At 40.0% G+C, this 18,789-nt stretch overlaps 1 protein-coding gene across 8 annotated transcripts in view; it reads left to right on the forward strand.

Annotated features, from left to right (window-relative positions):
• The window catches only part of TMEM170B (transmembrane protein 170B), a 105,454-nt gene that overhangs the window by 75,313 nt on the left and 11,352 nt on the right, over positions 1-18,789 (forward strand). For 7 of the 8 annotated variants that reach the window (XR_004357261.1, XR_004357264.1, XR_004357265.1 and 4 more), the window contains one exon: positions 6,995-7,282. Coding sequence is in view for 1 of the 8 variants with exons in the window: in XM_032688899.1 (XP_032544790.1) it covers positions 8,120-8,216; positions 15,823-15,993 (268 nt within the window). In the remaining 7 variants the exon portion in view is untranslated. Of the gene's footprint in view, positions 1-6,994; positions 7,283-7,944; positions 8,217-15,822; positions 15,994-18,789 lie in introns of those variants that run through there. The other variant, XM_032688899.1, reaches the window with a different exon arrangement.

Raw genomic sequence — 18,789 nt, forward strand, 5'->3', positions numbered from 1 at the left:
CCTTAAGAGTTTACAAATCTATTAAATCAAATATTTCTCCTACCTATTAAATTGCATGCAAAGCACTGTGGGCAAGTAGCCAGAACAACAACAAAGCCACTTTGAAAGTATTTATCTCTGGCAATACTTTATACTCCTGATTTCTGTCTGTCTGAAACTGTCAGTGCATTTTAAACTGTCCACGAACTAAATCTTGCAAGTAAGGTTATCTCACTTTTCCAGCTGGAGAAACCAAAAACCAAAGGGGTTGCAGATAGAATTAGGAGACTTCTTTGTGTTTTGAGGGCTACCCAAACCCTGGGATCCACTGGCAACAAGGGGGCTATTCACAGAGGATGATACTGCCTGATGTAAATCTGGCCATGTGATTCACCTGTCAACATGAGGTTAGTCTAGAGAGAGATGCCATGTCTTCTGATTCTTGGTCGTGCACCTTGGTGATGCTGCTGACTCTTTCCTTTCTTTAGAAGCAGTGTTACTGAAGAGTCAGACAATATTGAAGGCAATACAAACAAGCACTCAGAAGAAAAACTTTGGTGTCATATTGCATCATACATGCAGAATTTTATGAAGTATCAAAGGCTGATTCCAAACTGTTAAAACTACCTGCAGTTCCGTGTGACTTTAGTTTTCTTTTCCTCACAACAGAGGAATCCTCTTGCTGTAGGGATGAACTGACTTTTTTTTTCTCTTTTTGTCTACCTTGATTCCTTTTGCTCCAAACTGCAGAGGTAGATACTTTTGGAAAACATAGTTCTGTGACATATTTATATGATCAACTTGAACTACGAACTAGGAGAGGAAAATGTAAAGGGGATGACAGGAATTCAAAGACTAGTAAAATAGTTTGACAATTCCAGGAATTCAAATGGGAATCTCACAATGGTCTGAATTCATGTATGCTTGTGGTGCTGCCAAAAATTTCAAATTAGCCAGTAAATTAAAATCAGGAGTCAGATTTTGACTGTCATGGAATTGTCCGTGAAATGGTAGGGGTCAAGGAACCAGTGGACATAAACTAATGATGACAACACAGGTTGTCATCACTTTTTTCAAAAGGAGAAGGAGATGCCCTCATAGATATTATCTGAAGTAGACTGTATGGATAAAATAGCCAATTAGGTTACATAAATCAGAGCTGCAAACATGTTATGATAATCAAAAAATGGGTAAGACTAGATAAAATTGGCCTATACTATAGAGGAACAAAAATACATACTAGTGGCCCTTACTGGCAGAATGGAACTGTTCCTTCCCTAAGGCAATTGAATCTCTAGAAACACCTGTAACAGTTCTACTAAACATAATCATAGTTTTCAGATTAAAAGAAAATATGATAAGATCAGATAATTCTGCCATTCAGAACTGAACGTGAAGTCCACTGAAATCAGTCAGGTATTTCCAGGTGAGTTTAACGGATGCTGGGTCAGCAGTGGGAGGACCTGCTTAGGAACCGAGGGGCTTGTGGGTTTGCAGGTTTGTGGTATTGCAAAGCACATTGTGTAGCACAGCTGGCGTGGGGGGAAGCTAGAATTTTTGAGGAAATGTCCTGCTTTGTGATGCTGATGTGACACCTCCTGTCTGCTCAAGAATGTATTGATTGAGAGGGAAACGAAAGGTGGAGCTCAGTGTAAGGGTGCCACAGATCACAGATACGCATGTGCAGATATCCCTTTAACTGTGAAGGCTGAAGTTACAGATATTCCAACAAAACTCAGAAATTTTGAAGCTGAGTTTTCTTGAATTCTGTATCAGAAAAAAAATGCAAATGTATTGCAAATCAGATATCCCATTGTTTACGGTTGTGTGTAGAAACTATGTATAAATACTGTCTGGACTGTGACATGCATATGTGAGGGTTAAATAAAAATTAGTTTAATAAAAGAACAGATTTCTCTAGGAAACTTCCAGCAATTTCCAAACAATCTAAAAATAGGACACTTCAAAACTAATAGCTTGACAATGTTCTTGCTAGCTAATGACCTAAGCATACAGAAACCTGATGTGGTTATCATGCATCAAGTTGTTGACATGGATTGTGAGATTCTGGTATGTTATTTAAAAAACAATTGGGGGAGAGAAGACTAGGCTGAAAGAAATAAGTCTTGCAGGAAGCAAATTTTTTGCATTTTAGCCAAACAACCTTTTTGAATGTGACACTGAAGACAACAAGGAGCAAAGGTTGTTCCCCACTTTTACTTTATAAACTCCTGAGGGAACAGTGAAACTACTTAGACTATTCCCAGTGTTTCCTAATGACAATTTTAACAAGTAATTGCCTGCTTTCAATCAACTTATATGGTGAAACACAAATGATAATTTAGACTTCCTGAGAACACTAATAACATTCTTATTCATGAGAAAAGATTCCTTTAAAGGAGTTCACAAAGAGTAAAAAATAAAAATCCTTTTATAAGTAATAGCATAATTGATATTAACAGCAGTACTTACTTAAAACTGCTGCACGTGTCTGAATGCGCACGTGTGTACATGCATGGGTTTGTGAGGATGTGCAAAGAGAGTAGAAGAAAGCTTTATTTTTCTGAATAATGGTATTGTTTAAAACAAATACGTGAGTAGCCAGTGGGACTTTTCTATTTCATGATTAGTGCAATCTTTCAGGTATTTTAATACATGCAAACTGGTGGCTAAAGGTCAATGTCTTTTGCAGAGAAATATTCTCTAAGCAGACTAAGCAGATGCTTCTCCCCCCCCCCAGCTTTAATTAAACAAAAAAAATAATAATTAAAAAAAGATATTCTAACTGCGGGTTCCAAGTATCCACAGGTATTTTGTTGCAATAACATTGCCAGTAAAGCTCTGGCAGCGCTCCGGAGGTAGTATCCGTGGTGCAGAAGCCCTGTTGGCAGGGTGCAGCCGGCTGAGCAGAGGATATCTTCGGTACCACAGCGCTCCATCTACCGGTACTAGGGAAAAGTCTCCCGTGCACCTCTGCCTCCCTCTGCCGCCCTGGAAGCCCTCTCCAGATGATTTTTGGTCACTTAGATCAACCTGTGAGGCTGCTTTCATGCTGGGGAGAGTTGGGATATTTATCCCGTAGTATCACCTTACTTCCTTCCTTCCTCTCCTACATTGCCGTCATGGCATCTTCATCCATCACTGAGGTTAGGGGCTGAGATCACATTTCAGCCTTTTAAGAGCTGAGATTATGAGGCCAAGGATCTCTGAATGACCCACTTCTCAAACCACAACTAGCTGTGACTGCCAATTCTTCTGATTGAGTAGTAACTTGTGTGTGTAAATTCATGGTCTAGAAGAGGGGCAAGTACGCAGAATCTATTGCTAATGTCTGAGGTATTGATTTACTATCTGCATTTGTAAAGTCTCGTCACTGACTTGAATCAAAGGCCAAGAAAAACCCTTTGAACTGGGGGAAAAAATGTCTGCATATATGAGCAGTGCTGGAGTTATCCATTCAGTTAAAATAGATCTTTAATTGCAGTGCCAGTCAATCCACATGGCCAGTGCTGGTTAGAAAAACTTGAGTGGGAATTCTTTTCTTCAAGGGACCAAAAGATATTGTTGTTTGGATTTGGACATTTTGCTATGACACAAAGATGTATTCATTATGCAAAAAATAAATATTTGTTTCAGAACATGACAATGGAGCATCCTCGGTGTTGTCTGTTTCTCTGAAAAGACTTAAGAAATCATTTCATTTTGAACAGCATTACATTTCCAAGTGGAAAATAATTCAGCCAAGGACTCTCCAATGAAATTTATCATTATTTCTTCAGCTTCTGAAAGCCATACCTGAAGTTAATAGCAGCTTATGTAGACATATTCTAATCTTTCGCAGTGCAGAGAAACTAAACTGACCCTACTTTTCCACCTGTAAAACTAATTTCCTTTGACCGAAGTCAAGGTTTACAGCTGGCTCCTTGCACTGCTTTGCAGCTGCTGTGAGGGAAAAGGGGAGGAGGAGTTACACTGGAAGGAAAGCGAGCTCATCTGGGATAAAGATCAGTCCGTGCGTAAATTTTCAGGTGTTCCTTGTGGACCCTTTCACCAGCAGGTTTGTACATGTAAAGGCTGCCTGGAATCTCTAAGCTGTTAGTGATAGCTCAGGGCTGGCTGTCAGGCAGACCATGTGAATTGTGTGGGCTGCCCCTGAAATACCACGCAGGAGTGGAAACATGGGGTTTGTCTGTACACAAATGGTGAAGGTTTATTTGTGGGGCTGTTTCCCCTCTCCCCTGTTTTCTCTGCAGTTACAAGTCCTCTCTTAATCCCTATTCTGTGGAGTGGAGTGTTATTAGAGCTGGTCATACCCCCAGCCTGCCAGTCCTCCCTTTGCCACCCTATCAGTAAGCCCTCCAAGCCCTCTCTGACACAGCCACCCTCCCTGATGTGTCCCCACATTCTCTGCTGTGCCTGTCCTCCCCCACTTCAAGGTATCACAGGGGTATGAAGTGGTCTCACCGGGCCCTTACAAAAGAGTTACTTCTCTTTTTTTAACCTTTAATATTTAAGGGACTACCTTATCTGATTAAATACTAGGATCATATTCTTTTTTTTCCTTTATTTTTTTTCTGTCTTATTTCCCCTGCTTTAATCACCAGGGCAGTGCTGCCTCTTGTGATTTCTCCTCCCTGAGATCTTTCCAGCCCTCACTGCCTTTGCTTGCCTTGCTCAAGCATCCTTATTTTACTCCCCCTGTAGTTCGCAGTTTCAGCAGCAACCTTAGCCTTGCTGGGGATCCCTTGACATCATTATCATTGCTGTTGCTCTGTACATTGCTGCCTACAGAGCTCATAATAATCCCTGCAGAGAGCTAATAAGCTCAGGACTTCTGTGGCAACACCTCCCAAGTGAGAGGTCTTTGCTGAGAACAAAGAGTTGGCTTCAATTCCCTGCTCATATGAAGCTACAGTTTGGAGGATTTAATTTCTGTTCTTTCTGCTGCTTCATTAAAGGCACTCTATTCCTCCAGCATGATTTCCTCCCAGTGTTGAGCTACTGAGAAATGTCACTGCCATGTACCGCCCTTTTTTTTTTTTAAAGTCAATCCTTTAACAATATCTTCCTCAATGATACAGTTAGCCTTGTTTTCACATGACAAATGTGTATCCAAATTAGTACTCAGCTCACCCACTAGATGATGGAATGAGGACTAAGTTGAATAAATGAGATGAATTATGGCCCCCTGCAAGATGAGTCTCTGCCCGTTTATCACTTCTACACTGTCAACAGAGCTTGTCCAAGTGTGTTGGTGGTGTTTGATCAGAAAATGTTCAATTAATTTAAACATTGTATGACTGAGGTTTGACAACCCTTTTTAGCCTCTTAGGTGGAGTTTCAGTGGAAGCTGCCTTGCAGTTTTGGTGGATCTCTCTTGGGAAGGAAGCCAGTTTGTTATCCTAGGACTTTGGAAGCTCTGTGTTCCTGCAGCATTCGCACTGCTGCAGAATGATCAGCCCTCCCTGGGGGAGGCTCAAGAGATTTCCAAAGTCTCTGTCTCTAGGGAGAGAGCATCTGCACAACCTTGAAGGATGCTCCCCAGCAAATATTGCAAGAGTCTGCAGGCTACAGCAACTTGACCTCTAAGTGAATGAGTTTTCTGTACCTCGATGGTAAAACGTTGTGAAAGGTGTTTTAGAAAGTTCTGGACACACGTGATTCAAAGCCAGTATTTCCAATGCATTCTTCCTTGTACGGAATAAAAAAAATCATCAATATGCACTGGGCACCAATGCAACATTATATACAGATATATGCATGTCTCCATACATGCCTCCGGCCTATCAAATTGTCTTGCTGACATCTCTCAGTAGGTTACCACAGGACTTATGAACTAAAATGGTCACCAAATGTTAGTTTTCCTTTTATCCGTAAGTTTGACTACACCACAGTGTCCTGCGGAATATGCTTGTTCTTGGGGCATTGGTCTACAATACAAACAAACTTAGGGTTTGGGATTTTTTAAAGGACATTTAAAAATGTTTGTTTTCTCAAAGTTCAGCATGCTGAAGTTAAAAAGAATAAACCATAATAACTGTTTCTAAATATTTCATTGTATGTTTCACATTCAAACCTAAATAATATGCTATTTTCTCACTGAGCCCGACTTAAAGTATGGAATAATTCTGCCATAAAAATTAATGAATACTGCATAACAAAGGGAACTATTTTCTGTAAGGCCTGAATTATACAACTGTAAGGTGGTAGGATTACAAGAAGAGGGAGAGAGAGGACCTTCCTTCGATGGTCGAATCCTGGCCTGACAGTTGAGTTCTTTCTCCAACACAGTGATTCCATGCTTAATCAGTCAAACCCAGAGCCCTCTAGGGAGCTGGTCCCTTTGAGTTTCTCATTGTCTGGCTTGATACCTACTTGCAGAAGTGCCAAGCATTGTCAGCTGCAAACAAAGGGCTTTGGGAGCACTGCTGAACCAGATATCCTGCCAATAGTCTATCTGGAAAAAAAAAAAAATCCAGTCATTGGTATCAAGCAGGATATTAGTTGATTTATCTCTTGTGGCTCTTCATCTATAAATTGCATCTATGCAAGATACATATAAATTGCAAATATATATATTTAGATATAAAAATATATAATATATATAGATATTGTATATTTTATATATAAAAATATAAATATATATTTTATATAGATATAAGTTGCTCCTATAAATTAGTTAGGTTACCTCTCCAACCCCTTTCATCAAGGATGGTGACATAAACTGATGTTTATGAAGTACTACAGCAAGCACTGCTGAAGAAAGGCCAGCGAAGAAGTATGCACTCTATATACGGCCTAGGGACACATATTTAAATATGGATGGGAGGGAAGATCGCTGGCTTTTACATGGGTAAGCACCGTGCCTCTCGTGCTTCCACAGAAGCCGCGTCCAGCTGAAAGACTGTGTTCTCTCATTATATAAAGCAAAGGAACAGACTAAAGCATGGTTACAGAATCAAGATTCGCTCATGATTTCTGACGTTTTCTAACTTTTGATGGTTTTACTTTGCAGCCACGCTGACTGTGGAGCTCCAAGGTTCTAAGGGACAGGCAGGAAGGTTACGCAGCCTTGCCTGGATGTTGCATCTGGATGATGCTTCTCCGCTGCAACCCGTGCTGTCACCTGAGCTCCGGCAACTCCGGCCTTCCCGAGCAACATTCATCCTGTGTGCAGCGCTTTCTTCGTCCTGTCCCGTTCTGCCCCAGTGGGGCTGTATCCTCCGATCCCGCCGAGCCAGCCGCGGAGGTGCTCTCGTCCGCGCTCTCTGGAGCTCCGTGTGCTAATGCTGTGTGCTGCAAGGTGAGAACACTTCTGTTTTCAGAATTCAGATTCTTCATTGTACTCTTCTCCGATGTTTAAACACATGCAACGGAATAAACTTTAATACCAACTTTAATACCGGGTAGTGTTATCATTTTATTTTTCCCTTTCGAGATATATATAGATTTATGTATATGTATCTGAATGCTTATAGATTTTATTTAACATACTTCTTGCCAATGCAAGTTTCCCTGAGCGTCGACAAGAGCCGCAGGCTTTCCCGCTCTCCTTGAGTCAAATTACGACTCCGAATCCTGGTCCTCCGTTTGGTGGGAGGAGCGCGCGCCCCCCCGGCTCCTCCCGCCGCGCCTGCGCGGGGCCGCCCTCCCGCTGCCTCCGCTCCCGAGCCTCAACTCCTGCTCCCGCTCCCTCCGCTCCTTCCCCCTTCCCTCCGGCCGCCGTTGGTGTCTGGCACCGGGATCCTCCGCGCTGCCGCTGCTGCATGGAGCCGCCCGCCTGAGGGCCGCCCCGCCCCGCCTCGCCCCGCCCTCTCTCCAGGTGATGCCGGTGACCAGGGTGACGATGCCGCCGGCGAGGCGACGGCGGCCGCTGCTGATGGAGGAGGAGGCGGCGGGGGCGATGGGCTCAGCCGCCCGGCCCTGCCCCTGAGCGGCGGGGGAGCGCCAGCGGCCGGCTCCCTCCATCCCCCAGGATCGCTCGGCTCCCCCCCGGCCACCATCTCCCCCTCTCCGTCCTCGATGTCTCCTCCGCGGCGCGGAGACCCCTTCGCCGCCTCCCCGCCCTCTCGCTCCTCGCCGCCGCATCCCTCCCGCCCCGCGGTCCGGCGGCTGCCGGACCCCGCCCGGCGGCGGCACCATGAAGGTGGAAGCGGGGGACAACTCCATGATCAACCTGTCGGTGCAGCAAGTGCTGAGCCTGTGGGCTCACGGCACCGTCCTCCGCAACCTGACGGGTACCGGGGCAGTGCGGGTGCAAGGGTGCGTTGGGCGGGCGGGTGGGTGGGCGAGCGGCGCCGCCGGCGTGGTGGCCGCTCCGGGGCTGGTGCACAATGGAGGGCGTGGGGCTGGCGGTGGCGGTGGTCTCCCTCTGTGCTGCATCAGGGGAGGGCTGGTGTTTGTGTTCCCGAGTCCCTGCGTGTCGTGCCTTCGTGTGTGCTCTGTGAGCAGGTATGCAGCGTGTGTGTGCGTGTCTGCTTGGGCGAGGGGTTGGTGTGCGCCCAGGGAAGCGAGAGGAATCTGCGTGTGTTAGGTGTTGGGAAGACCGGTGAGTGTGCCCGGTGTCTGGTACGCCTGCATGAGTAAAGGAGATGAGCGCGTATGGATTCAAAGAAGGCTAATGGTATAGGGTGTGTTAATGCGAGTGAATCGATGGGTACCTGTGCGTGAGTGAAGGCTTGTAGAAAGTGTGTGAGTCTATAAATATGTATGGAAGTCTAGAGTATGTTTGTGGGGGTGGTTGGGTTTTTTTTTTTCCTTGTGGATATATGCTCATTGGCATTTGACAGAAAGCTATAAAAAACAACCAAAAAACTCATAAAAATGAATGTGAAGAAATCAGAGACTTCCCCCACATCCACACACCTTGAATATACCTGTGGACAGTGAGGGCTGTGGGAGTGAATGAGGTGGCAGATATTTTCTGACAAATAAACATAATCTTAAGCATCAAGGGTTCTTAAAGACTTACCTGTTAAAAAAAAAATTCTGTGAACCAAAGAAGAGTCAGACCCTCATCTTTTATTAGGAGAGGGGAGATTTAGCTGGCTTTGACAAGAACTGGCTTTTTTCTGTTCAATCTCATGCTGCAAAATGTGTGTCCACTACTGTGAGGGCCAAGGCATACAGTGGAGAGTAGTATCTTCTGATTTTTTATTCTGTCTAGGTGTAAAGAAAAGCATAAGCTTCCAGCTCTGAATAAGCAGGGATTTGGTATCAATAGCAGAGATGTAACTGAGTAAATTCTTTCTACTTGGTATAGGGGTATATTAAGTGGTGACAGATTAGTGGAAAATTTTGAGTAAAGGGTCTATGTTTTAAATATTTATGAAAATATTCTCATATTTATGAAAGAGTGTTGTGTCATCTTTTTTGCACTCTGTAGGAATGATGGATAGATTTATTCTTTTTCTTTATCTGTTAAAGGTGGAAGAACTATGATGAAAATAGAGGTGTAGCTAAAGTTGAAGCTGTAGCAAACAGAAAATGATCACTTAAGGGTTTATTATCTTTTTTGTTCTTTTAACTTTCAGAATACTTTTTTTATTTATTTGATCTGTGAACTTTTTAACGTGTGTCTGATTAAAGTGTCCAGGGATTAGTGTGGCAACACATTAATACAGCTCACTTTCTGAGTAGTTATTTTTGCATACCTGCTCTAAAAATATATCTTGTACTCTTAAAGGAAAAATTTCACAATGGATTTAACTTTTCTTTGTGCCAGACATCCTTGATAAAGTTTTTCCTATTAGACCATTATGCAACATGGGCGTTACTACAAAATTCAGTGCTGAGAGTTAAAAAAGCAAAACGACTTGTTTCTCAGTGCTTTTGCAATATAATGAGGGGTTGCATAAGATATATTTAATGTGGAATGTTTTTTCTGTTTAATTTAAAGAATATAAAAAATAATTTTTATCCATCATAGTATTGTTGGAGAATATGTCACTGTCATGTGAAGTTGCACTACGGATTCAGAATTGGTGCTTAAATGCAGGTTCTTCTTCTAGCCATAACCTATTGATTTCAATGTTCTTATGCACTGTCAACAGTCCGTGACTTTCACTGGATTTAAAATCTTCTATATAACATAGAATATATATTGATTTAATAATTTATATTAGCAAAAAGCTGAATAACTTATATAAACCTTTCCTAACTACTTATCAAAGTAAACTTTGTTTAAAATCAGAAATTCTGCTGTTTTCCCTGCTAAAAAAATAGGTGTGTGAATGAGTTTGTCTTATTTGACTACTTAATTCATTCCCCTTTGCATCTCTGTAAAGTATAAGAAGAAACTTCCCCAGAGTACTGGAAAAAGAAATTCATTAATATGCAATGTTTCAGGAATATTCAAGACTGCCTTGTGTTTACTTTTGGACTTAACGTTGTGGTCTGGACTGGGCTTTTAAATTGCACAAGTAAAAACTTATCTTCTATAGATAAACCACGTTGATCATGTTTGTGCAAACAAGTTGCAAAATTTTATCAGCATCCTTCTTAAAAATATTTTCTGAAAATTTCAACAGGGACCTGATATGAAGTCCAGGAATGCTTCAAAACCTAACAGTTTGATTTTGGTAGGCTCTTTTTCCCCTTAGTTAGAAGCTGGAAGATTATTTTTATACCGCATATCTGATGTAGGTTCAACATAGAAAAAAAGAAATCCTGTCTTTCATTCAAGGCCTCAAATACCCAGGAGACCACAGGCAATTTCATTCCTGCCACATACACATTACACATCACACCCTGTGACAGCTAAAGCTGGGAGCATTGTTCCTTGAGCCTGGACCCACCACCATAATGCACTTGCTTCCCATCTTTGTGCCCTGTCTTGGGAGGAGTAACCATGGGAGAGGTGGCTTTTACCTTGTTCTATGTTACCTTCTCCAGTACATCCCAAGAACACCTCCTTTATGTGAACTGATTGTGTTTTAGAGTTAGTGGTAGATCAGGGTTTACTAGATCAAGTTAGATAGTAGCTGAATTTGAACTGAAAAAAAAAAAAAAGAAAATCCTCCTTTGAGTATCCAGTAAAATAAATTTTTTAAATGCTACTTCTGTAACCAAGAACATGGCAATATTTCTAATAGAAGCTGCTAAGTTCCATCCTGTACTCATTTGTCCCCAATTCTCTGGATTGTCTTTGTCCCATATCCTGTTACTTGAGAGAACTAGTCTGTAATTTAAGATTTAAATGCTCTTCAGCAAAGTACTCCTCTTCCACTTAAAACAGCAAAAGCATTAGCATCTCCAAACAACAACTGACTGTATAGTTCTGTTAACTTTGAAATTACCAGTTAATGCACTAATTAAGTAGAGAACCTGGTGCTGAAGAAAAAAATGTAGCACGTAAAGAGCTGAGTTACTGTTGCAGGTATAATATACTATCACTTCACCTGAGTGCTTTGAATTAATAAGTCTACAGGAATATAACATTATTGGTTTTTGAATTCAAAATTTAACATGCACTACCTTATTGACTTAAATTTGTATTTTTTTATTCATAGCACAGATATTTACTGCTTGACTTAACTGTTGCTAATCTTGATAGGCTGGGTACATGACTCAGAATTGAGAGATACTTTGTTTTGGAGTAATCACTTTTGATTTATGAAATGTTATAGGCAATCATTATTCATCTGGCAAAACAAGCTAAGAACTAGAGGAAAAGCGCTGAAGATGAAGGACTGAGGAGGTACTCTGTGTTTACTGAAGCTGAGTAGCAGTAGGACAGCATGTTCATATAGATAATATTTGAAAATGCTAGCATTTATCTATTTTGAGTTGACTTTGCATTTTTATTTGTGTAAGTTGAAGCTGTTGATGGAATGTAACTTCAAGTGTTGATAAATTGAAAGTGATATGTTATCCTGAACAGTAACATACTTTAAAGGCTCTTTTTCTAAAGTTTAAGGTTGTGTATGCCTACACTAATATATGTATAATGTGTATCTATAGAGCATAAGCATAATGTATGTATGATAGGCATCTGATATGTATACACATCGAAATTAACAAAGTAGTACTCTAAAACTGGTGTGATTGGACATCAATTGCTAGTTATTTGAGTCTTGCAGCTTTTCTGCAAGAAAAAAAATCCCCACCAAAGGCAAACCAGTGGAAAGGAATATAAACTGAAAGCAAGATTTAAGGTAGTGTTTAAATGCTAAGAAATTTAAATAAACCTGAAAAACGGATCTCAACTGTTCTCTTAGAAAAGCTGTGACATCTGTGCAATAGATTGAAATGTCACTATGCTTGTGAGCTTGTAAATACTGGGCATTTTCTACTTCCCTGTATTTCTTTAGGAACTGTGGAGTTTTGATACACGTATGATAAGCTTTGGTGACTTAAAGCAATTTGGATACACTGAAAGTAAGCTCCGAAACTTTTTTAGGGTTAAGCAAAGGGAGTTTTGAAGTTTTTTTAAAATTTTATACTTTTCATGTCTCTTTAAGGAAGCTCTGTGAGAGCACAACTAAATAAGCTGAGGATAGGTTAGTATTTGAAGCTCTCTGCCAGATACAGCTAAATCATTACTTACCACAACAGCAAAGTACTCTGTATGTGCAGCTCATGTTGTCAAAAGAGCAAACTAATTAGTATAGCTACACAAAGACTGAAATTCAACTGTGCTTTCTTTTTTCCAAGGTAATAAAGATGATTCTCTACGTAAGTTTATGCTGCTTAAAGTATCAGTCAGTATATAGGACATAAATAGTTGTACCAGCATATTCTTAAGACACTTCAGTCTCATTTCCTCTTCCTTGTAGATACTGCAAGTCAATTCAACAGTTAAACTACTCAGTTATTTTTGAACAAGTGAAGTTTTGACCATTTGTGTTCAGAGGTCCACGTTCTGTTTCTCTGCCTTATAGTGGCATCTCTCGATGTTGCCCCCAACCCATTCTTTGTGTCTTTCAGTGTTACTCTAACACACTTCTTTTGAGAGTCGTCTCTCATCGTGGTTCAGGGGTTGCATGATTATAGAACATGAAATATGTAATTCTCTGCCCTCAACGTGTCAGGATAAGAATGTCTACATTGTCCTCTAGATTTATGGATCTTGAAGTCTCCTCTAGTTTGCTTAAAAGATTGGTTTTCCTCTTACCTTGTTCATCCATGTTAAACAACTTACTCAGTTGGCTCCATCACTCGCTCAATTAACGAGCTGAAGTAAATGAGTGTGTTGAAGTAGCAGGCATAAAAAGAGTAAATAAAGGAGAATAAGAAAGGATAATTCTTCCTGCCTTTCCTAGGGACGGTGCTCAAAAGCTGTTTGTCTTGTTTCAGCTCCTAAGACATAGGTGATATTTTAATGAAGGGAGGTCATATTTAACAAAGCCGCAGCTGCATTTTTGTCAAACAAGGAATATTTTTGGATATTCTCTAATTTCCTTTTCAATGCATTCAGTACGTGTGTTGCTTTTAAGTAGTAGGAGAAGAAAGTGTGTACCAAAGAACTCAATTTTATATTCCTTTAGCCAACAGGACGTTTAGTGCTGGTTCTATTCTCATGCCTTCTGCCCTAAATATAAAATGAGGGCTGATGCTAATTTTCCTAGAGCCTTATTTGGAATGTAAATAAGACTGAAGATAGTTGCTCGTTATGGAGCTATTTTGTTGTGTAAGGGCTTGTAAATATTTTTGGTTTCTTAGCTACAGGAGAGTGGTTAGCCTTCCCATAAGCTTTCATTTTCTTCTAAAAATACCGTCATCCTAGTTAGTCTTCCTAAGACTGGAAATAATTTGGTTTTTTTCTACCTGGTGAGGCTTGACAATGACCACAAATGCTGATTTCCTAAAAGGTGATGCAGTGCCTAGCAAACCCTGTGAAAATTACAGGATATGACAGTGTTTGTGACAGAGTCAGATTCAAATAGACTTTCTTGGTCTGGTTTAGTTTGGTTCTAAGGTTTATTTCCCCCCCTGGCAGGGCTGCTGGGTTCTGTATTGGTGGATTCTTTGGCTAATCTTTTTGCTTATGTGCTTCCACTAGAATAAAACAGTGGGAACACCCAAGCTGTGCTAGTAATGAACAAGGCCTGTTAGGACTGCAGGGGAAATTTGCCTCCCAAACTATCCATGACCACAGCAGACTAGATCAGCAGTCAATCTTTCTTAATGTTAGTGAGGGGGTTTGTCATCTGTGGAATGACTACTTGACATCCTTGCCACTTGTCACAGTAGCTTCTGAGGGTAATGAGACATTTAGTAGAACAGTACCATAGTCTTTACCCTTCTGCAAAGATTTTTGAGAGCCAGCTTGGGGCCAGGGGTGAAGGGGTGGAGGTTCTGAGGAGAGCTGCTTTGAGCCACTCTCAGTATATGTGCGCATGTATCTAGGCACTCAGAAAGAGAAGTTACACCTGGAACTATAGCTGAAGTATTAATTGAATGTAGATTTGCCACCCACTTTCCTTGCTGTTCTCTTAAAAGAACCTTTTGGTTACCACAGTTTAGAGGAGTTGTACATCTTTGGGCATAGTTTTGCCTTTTGTGCCTGTGTGGAAGGAGAAGGGTTGAGTCTATTCTCAAAGAACTGCTAAATGAAAAAGCTTAAACTCTATATTTGTGCTATGGATATACATACACTACTGACATTGGACTCATAGGACTGTGGTTGTTGTGTAGCAACCATTCTTTCTCAGTGTCTTTTCATGGTATGTTTTGTGCTGCTCAGGATTTTTGTTAGCTAGTTGGTTTGTATTTTTACTTGAATAGCTGATGTGAGTCAAGCTGCTTTAATACAGACTCACCTCATAAACGATAAGTATTCTGCTGTTGTAAGGAAGCTGCTCTTTATTCTTTTTATGAGGGGGAACTGCAGCAGAAACTCTGAACTAATGGCAGTGTCTTGGTGTTATGTCCATTGGGAATATGTACCCTAATTTGCCGAATTCTGTGATGATATATACCTACTGTAGTTGACTTAAAGGGGATTTTTTTTCTTTTATTTACCCACCCTTTTGATTTATAGTGAAAGTTTTTAGAAAATTACCAAGTGAGAAAGGTTCTTTAATTATTGTGTAGCTTCATTGATGGTTCTAGCTCTTTGAAGGTGATCATCATGTCTGCCATTCTTCAAAGAAATATTTGTACTCCACACATTCTCACATCTCTTGTCCTTGTTTAGTAATTTAAGTAATAGTGCCTACCTCTCTCTGAAGTTCTGTGCTAAGCAATTGGAAACAAGAAGTTAGATGTGTTAGAATTTCTTTTTAAAATTGTGCTGTTTTTATTTGTGCCTTTGAAGCTAATTTGATGGAACGCTCTATTACAGCTCTTGGGTAGATAAACTGAAGTATTTAAACTCAATTTTCCCATTTGATGTTACCTGATGCTGTCTCTTATTGATGGAGTTAGGGGGAGAGGGGGCAACAACAAAAAAAAAAAACCACCAGCCCCAAAATATAAATTCACCATCAAACCAAACCCAAACCCCCAAAACATACTTGACTTTTTCCTTATTCGGTCTTTTTGTCAGGGAATATTTCATTCTGCAGCAGTAGTTACAATACCTGTTAAGAAATTGCAATTAACACTGTTTAAAGAAACCATTAAAGGAATTATGACTTCCTGTAAAAGTACATCTGAATTAAGATTTTTTGCCAGAGTCCTTTTTATAATTTTTATCATAGTAGTTATTCCTTTATGGTAGACTGCTAAAAGTGGGAAAGTGTCTTGAGTGTATGCTGATGGTGTCACATGTATTACTTTTAAGATGGAAACCAGTATTGCTTTTCTCTTACTGTTGATTGTATGCGATGTTTTAAACTTTCTTGCTTACAAAGTTCTTGTTTAAAAAATATTAACCCTTTATTGACTGCTTTCTTTCAGAGATGTGGTACTGGGTTTTCCTCTGGGCTCTCTTCTCCTCTCTCTTTGTCCATGGTGCTGTGGGAGTATTAATGTTTGTGATGCTGCAGAGGCATAGGCAGGGGAGGCTGATCTCTGTCATTGTGGTCAGCATTGGATTTCTGGGTTCTATAACTGGAGCCATGATAACCAGTAAGTCTACCTTTTGCTTTTTTGTTGGGTTCTTTTTTCTTTCTTATTTTGCATATAACTTCTAAAAAGAAAAAAATGTTTTTTTAAGTGAATTATTAATTGTTTATTAAGGATTTCCTCCCTACCTCCCCCCCCCAAAAAAAATTAGTCTGTGCTGATGTTCTAGGTAAAATGATGTTTGCCAGGCCATCTGTTACAGAGTTTCTTATGGTGTTAGCCTAATGCCTACCACTCAAGATACATTTTTTTGTTTTGTTTGTTTCTTGGTATTGTATCCACAGATAAGATGCAACCCTTTTTCTGTTAAAGCTATTAAAACCTATATTCATGATTAGAACACTGCAGAAAGTGGGAGTCTTTTATGTAGTAAAGTGCAGAAGCGTTACACCTGACCGAATGTGACACATGACCAGTGTTGCCAAGAATGTTTTGAGGAAATGCTGTTTAGCTGTTTTAATCTAGAGTTATTGGTATCAGATGCCACTTTTCCATTTTTCCTAAGAAATTCTGTTTTCTGTGTCAGTACTACCATAAAACCCTTAGGACACTGTATTCAGTCTTTGGCTTTATCATATCTAGCTACGTTTATCTAACTTTATAAATAGACTACAGTAGCTTTCCCAAGCAACTAGGAGCATGGTGAGTTTTCTGTTGCAGGGGAAATAGTGAATATTATTTTTTGCAGGAAAGAAGCATGTGCTTCATTGTGGGAAACAATGCTGGTAAGGTTTCAACATTCAAATCAATGTATTGAATGGTGCCTATGTTTACTGAGCAATAGTTTTTGCCCAAAGATCTTCAGTGTTGTTGACCAGATGGCCTAACTTGAAAGGCCTTCAGGGGTAAGGAACTGTAAATCTAGCAAACATCATTTAGTCTGTAGGCAAGCCTTCCTGCCTTTCATTCCCATTTCCCTATGTATTGCCCAGGTCATCTGAATAGTGCTATCACTTCAGCTTTGGACAGATTCATGGATAATTTGTGACAGATTATTTCTTATTGCTACTGAAAATCCTTCTTGCCTGTTGATTTTCAAGGTTAAATAAAAATGCAGATTTCCTAAGAAGCTTCATTAAGACTTTCCTCAAAGGGTTGTTTTAATTGCTATATATGTCTCAGCCTAGAATTTCTACCCTTCAACATAGTATAGTTCAGCATAACTCTACATTTTTGGTTTTTTTTTTTTTGCTAAGATGAGGTGGAACTAGTTGAGTGCCTTGCATTATACATTGTGCTGATTTTTGTCTTATGATTAAAATGACAGTGGCCTGTTACAGGGTCAGCCATGCATGGGCATTTCTGAAGAACTGAAATTAGGAAATGTAATGTTAGAATATCCAAGCTGAGACTTTTGCAGCTTTCTGTGGTGGGGAAGGTTCAGGATCAGCGTTTCTCAAAAAGAAGCACTTTGCGTCTTTTATCTATGCATAAAAAGAGGAGCAACAGAGTTGTATTTTTGGCATCCAGTTTCTCAGGTCAAAACATTTAGCAAGTAAGCAGTCCTGTTTCCATGCAAATGCATCTGAGAATTTCTCTAAGCTTAGACTGTAGACTTCTTGTGCTATTCCCAAAGGTTTTGCATGGAGCACTGAGCTTGGTTAGCCAAATACTTTTACTCTCAGGTATTTCTTGTTTCTGGCCAAAACAGGGTTGTTTCATTCTGGAAGAAATTCTTTGGAGAGCTTCTGTGAAGACAAATTACGGTGATCAAATACTAAAGAGGATTTTTCATAGCTATTGTGTTGCAAACTCTGAGATGCAAGTTGAAGTATTAGTTGTTTGGATACACCTTGTCCAGTGCTTAAGAAATTGAAATAGCAAACTGACATCAACTTCTATTTTGTATTTCCAGTCTTCTGTGTTGTTCATGTAGGTGAATGAAGGCAATATAGATTATTAAATAATGCAAGTTTAATTTTGCTCAGGTAGATCTTTCCAACTTTCTGGGGTCTTCTGGGGGTCTCTTTACCAGCATACAGAAAAGCAGGAAACTCCTTCGTTTCTAAGTTTTAAAAAATCATGGAATTTGATGGTTATTATAAAAGGTATTAAAAATTTACTAAATAGCAGGAGATACATTTAAAAAACCAACTTCCAATCAAGAAAACCCGCCACAAAACTCAACAAAACCAAGAAAAAAACCCAAAAACCCCACAACAACCAAAAACTCTTCCCAAGCCAACTAAGAACAGATAATATCAGGCAGCTTAAGGCAAGGATTTTAGCTGTGTGCCATCCAGAGGCATTTGTTCTTCTTCCTCTCCCCCAGCACAGTCCTTTTTGGTGACATATTCTAATTTTGCTTGTTGGCAGCCTATTGTAGCGTTCTTTGGCACTATACCAACTGGGTTGGTGCTGGGTTATGCATTACAGGTTGTATTGCACACTGTTATTTGAGTAATAATACATAATTAGCAAACTACCAGGTTTTTTTATTGTTTTATTATGGATATTTTCCAGAATATCTCAGTGTTTTCTCAAGAAACCCAACATTTCTGTTATTGGTTAACTAATAGTGCCAAATTCTAGTATGCACATTTGACCAGTTTGAATTCACTTTGAGAATTCAACCACAAAAATAATTTTCATGTCAATAGTCTAAAGGATCTTTTTCGTTTTTTGACAGCAGCTAGCCAAGGAACAAATGGAAAAGCTTATGCAAGGCAGTTGAGTGAAATGCCATAAGGCAGGCTTTCTGGTGAGATATTTCTGACAAAATATACTTTATAGAATATGTTTGAGTTTTTTAAAAAACAACAATTAAAAATAAATTAACCCAGAACTTGCCTAACAGTC

This window comes from Chiroxiphia lanceolata, chromosome 1 (assembly GCF_009829145.1).
Source record: "Chiroxiphia lanceolata isolate bChiLan1 chromosome 1, bChiLan1.pri, whole genome shotgun sequence".
Classification (NCBI taxonomy): Eukaryota; Metazoa; Chordata; class Aves; order Passeriformes; family Pipridae; genus Chiroxiphia; species Chiroxiphia lanceolata.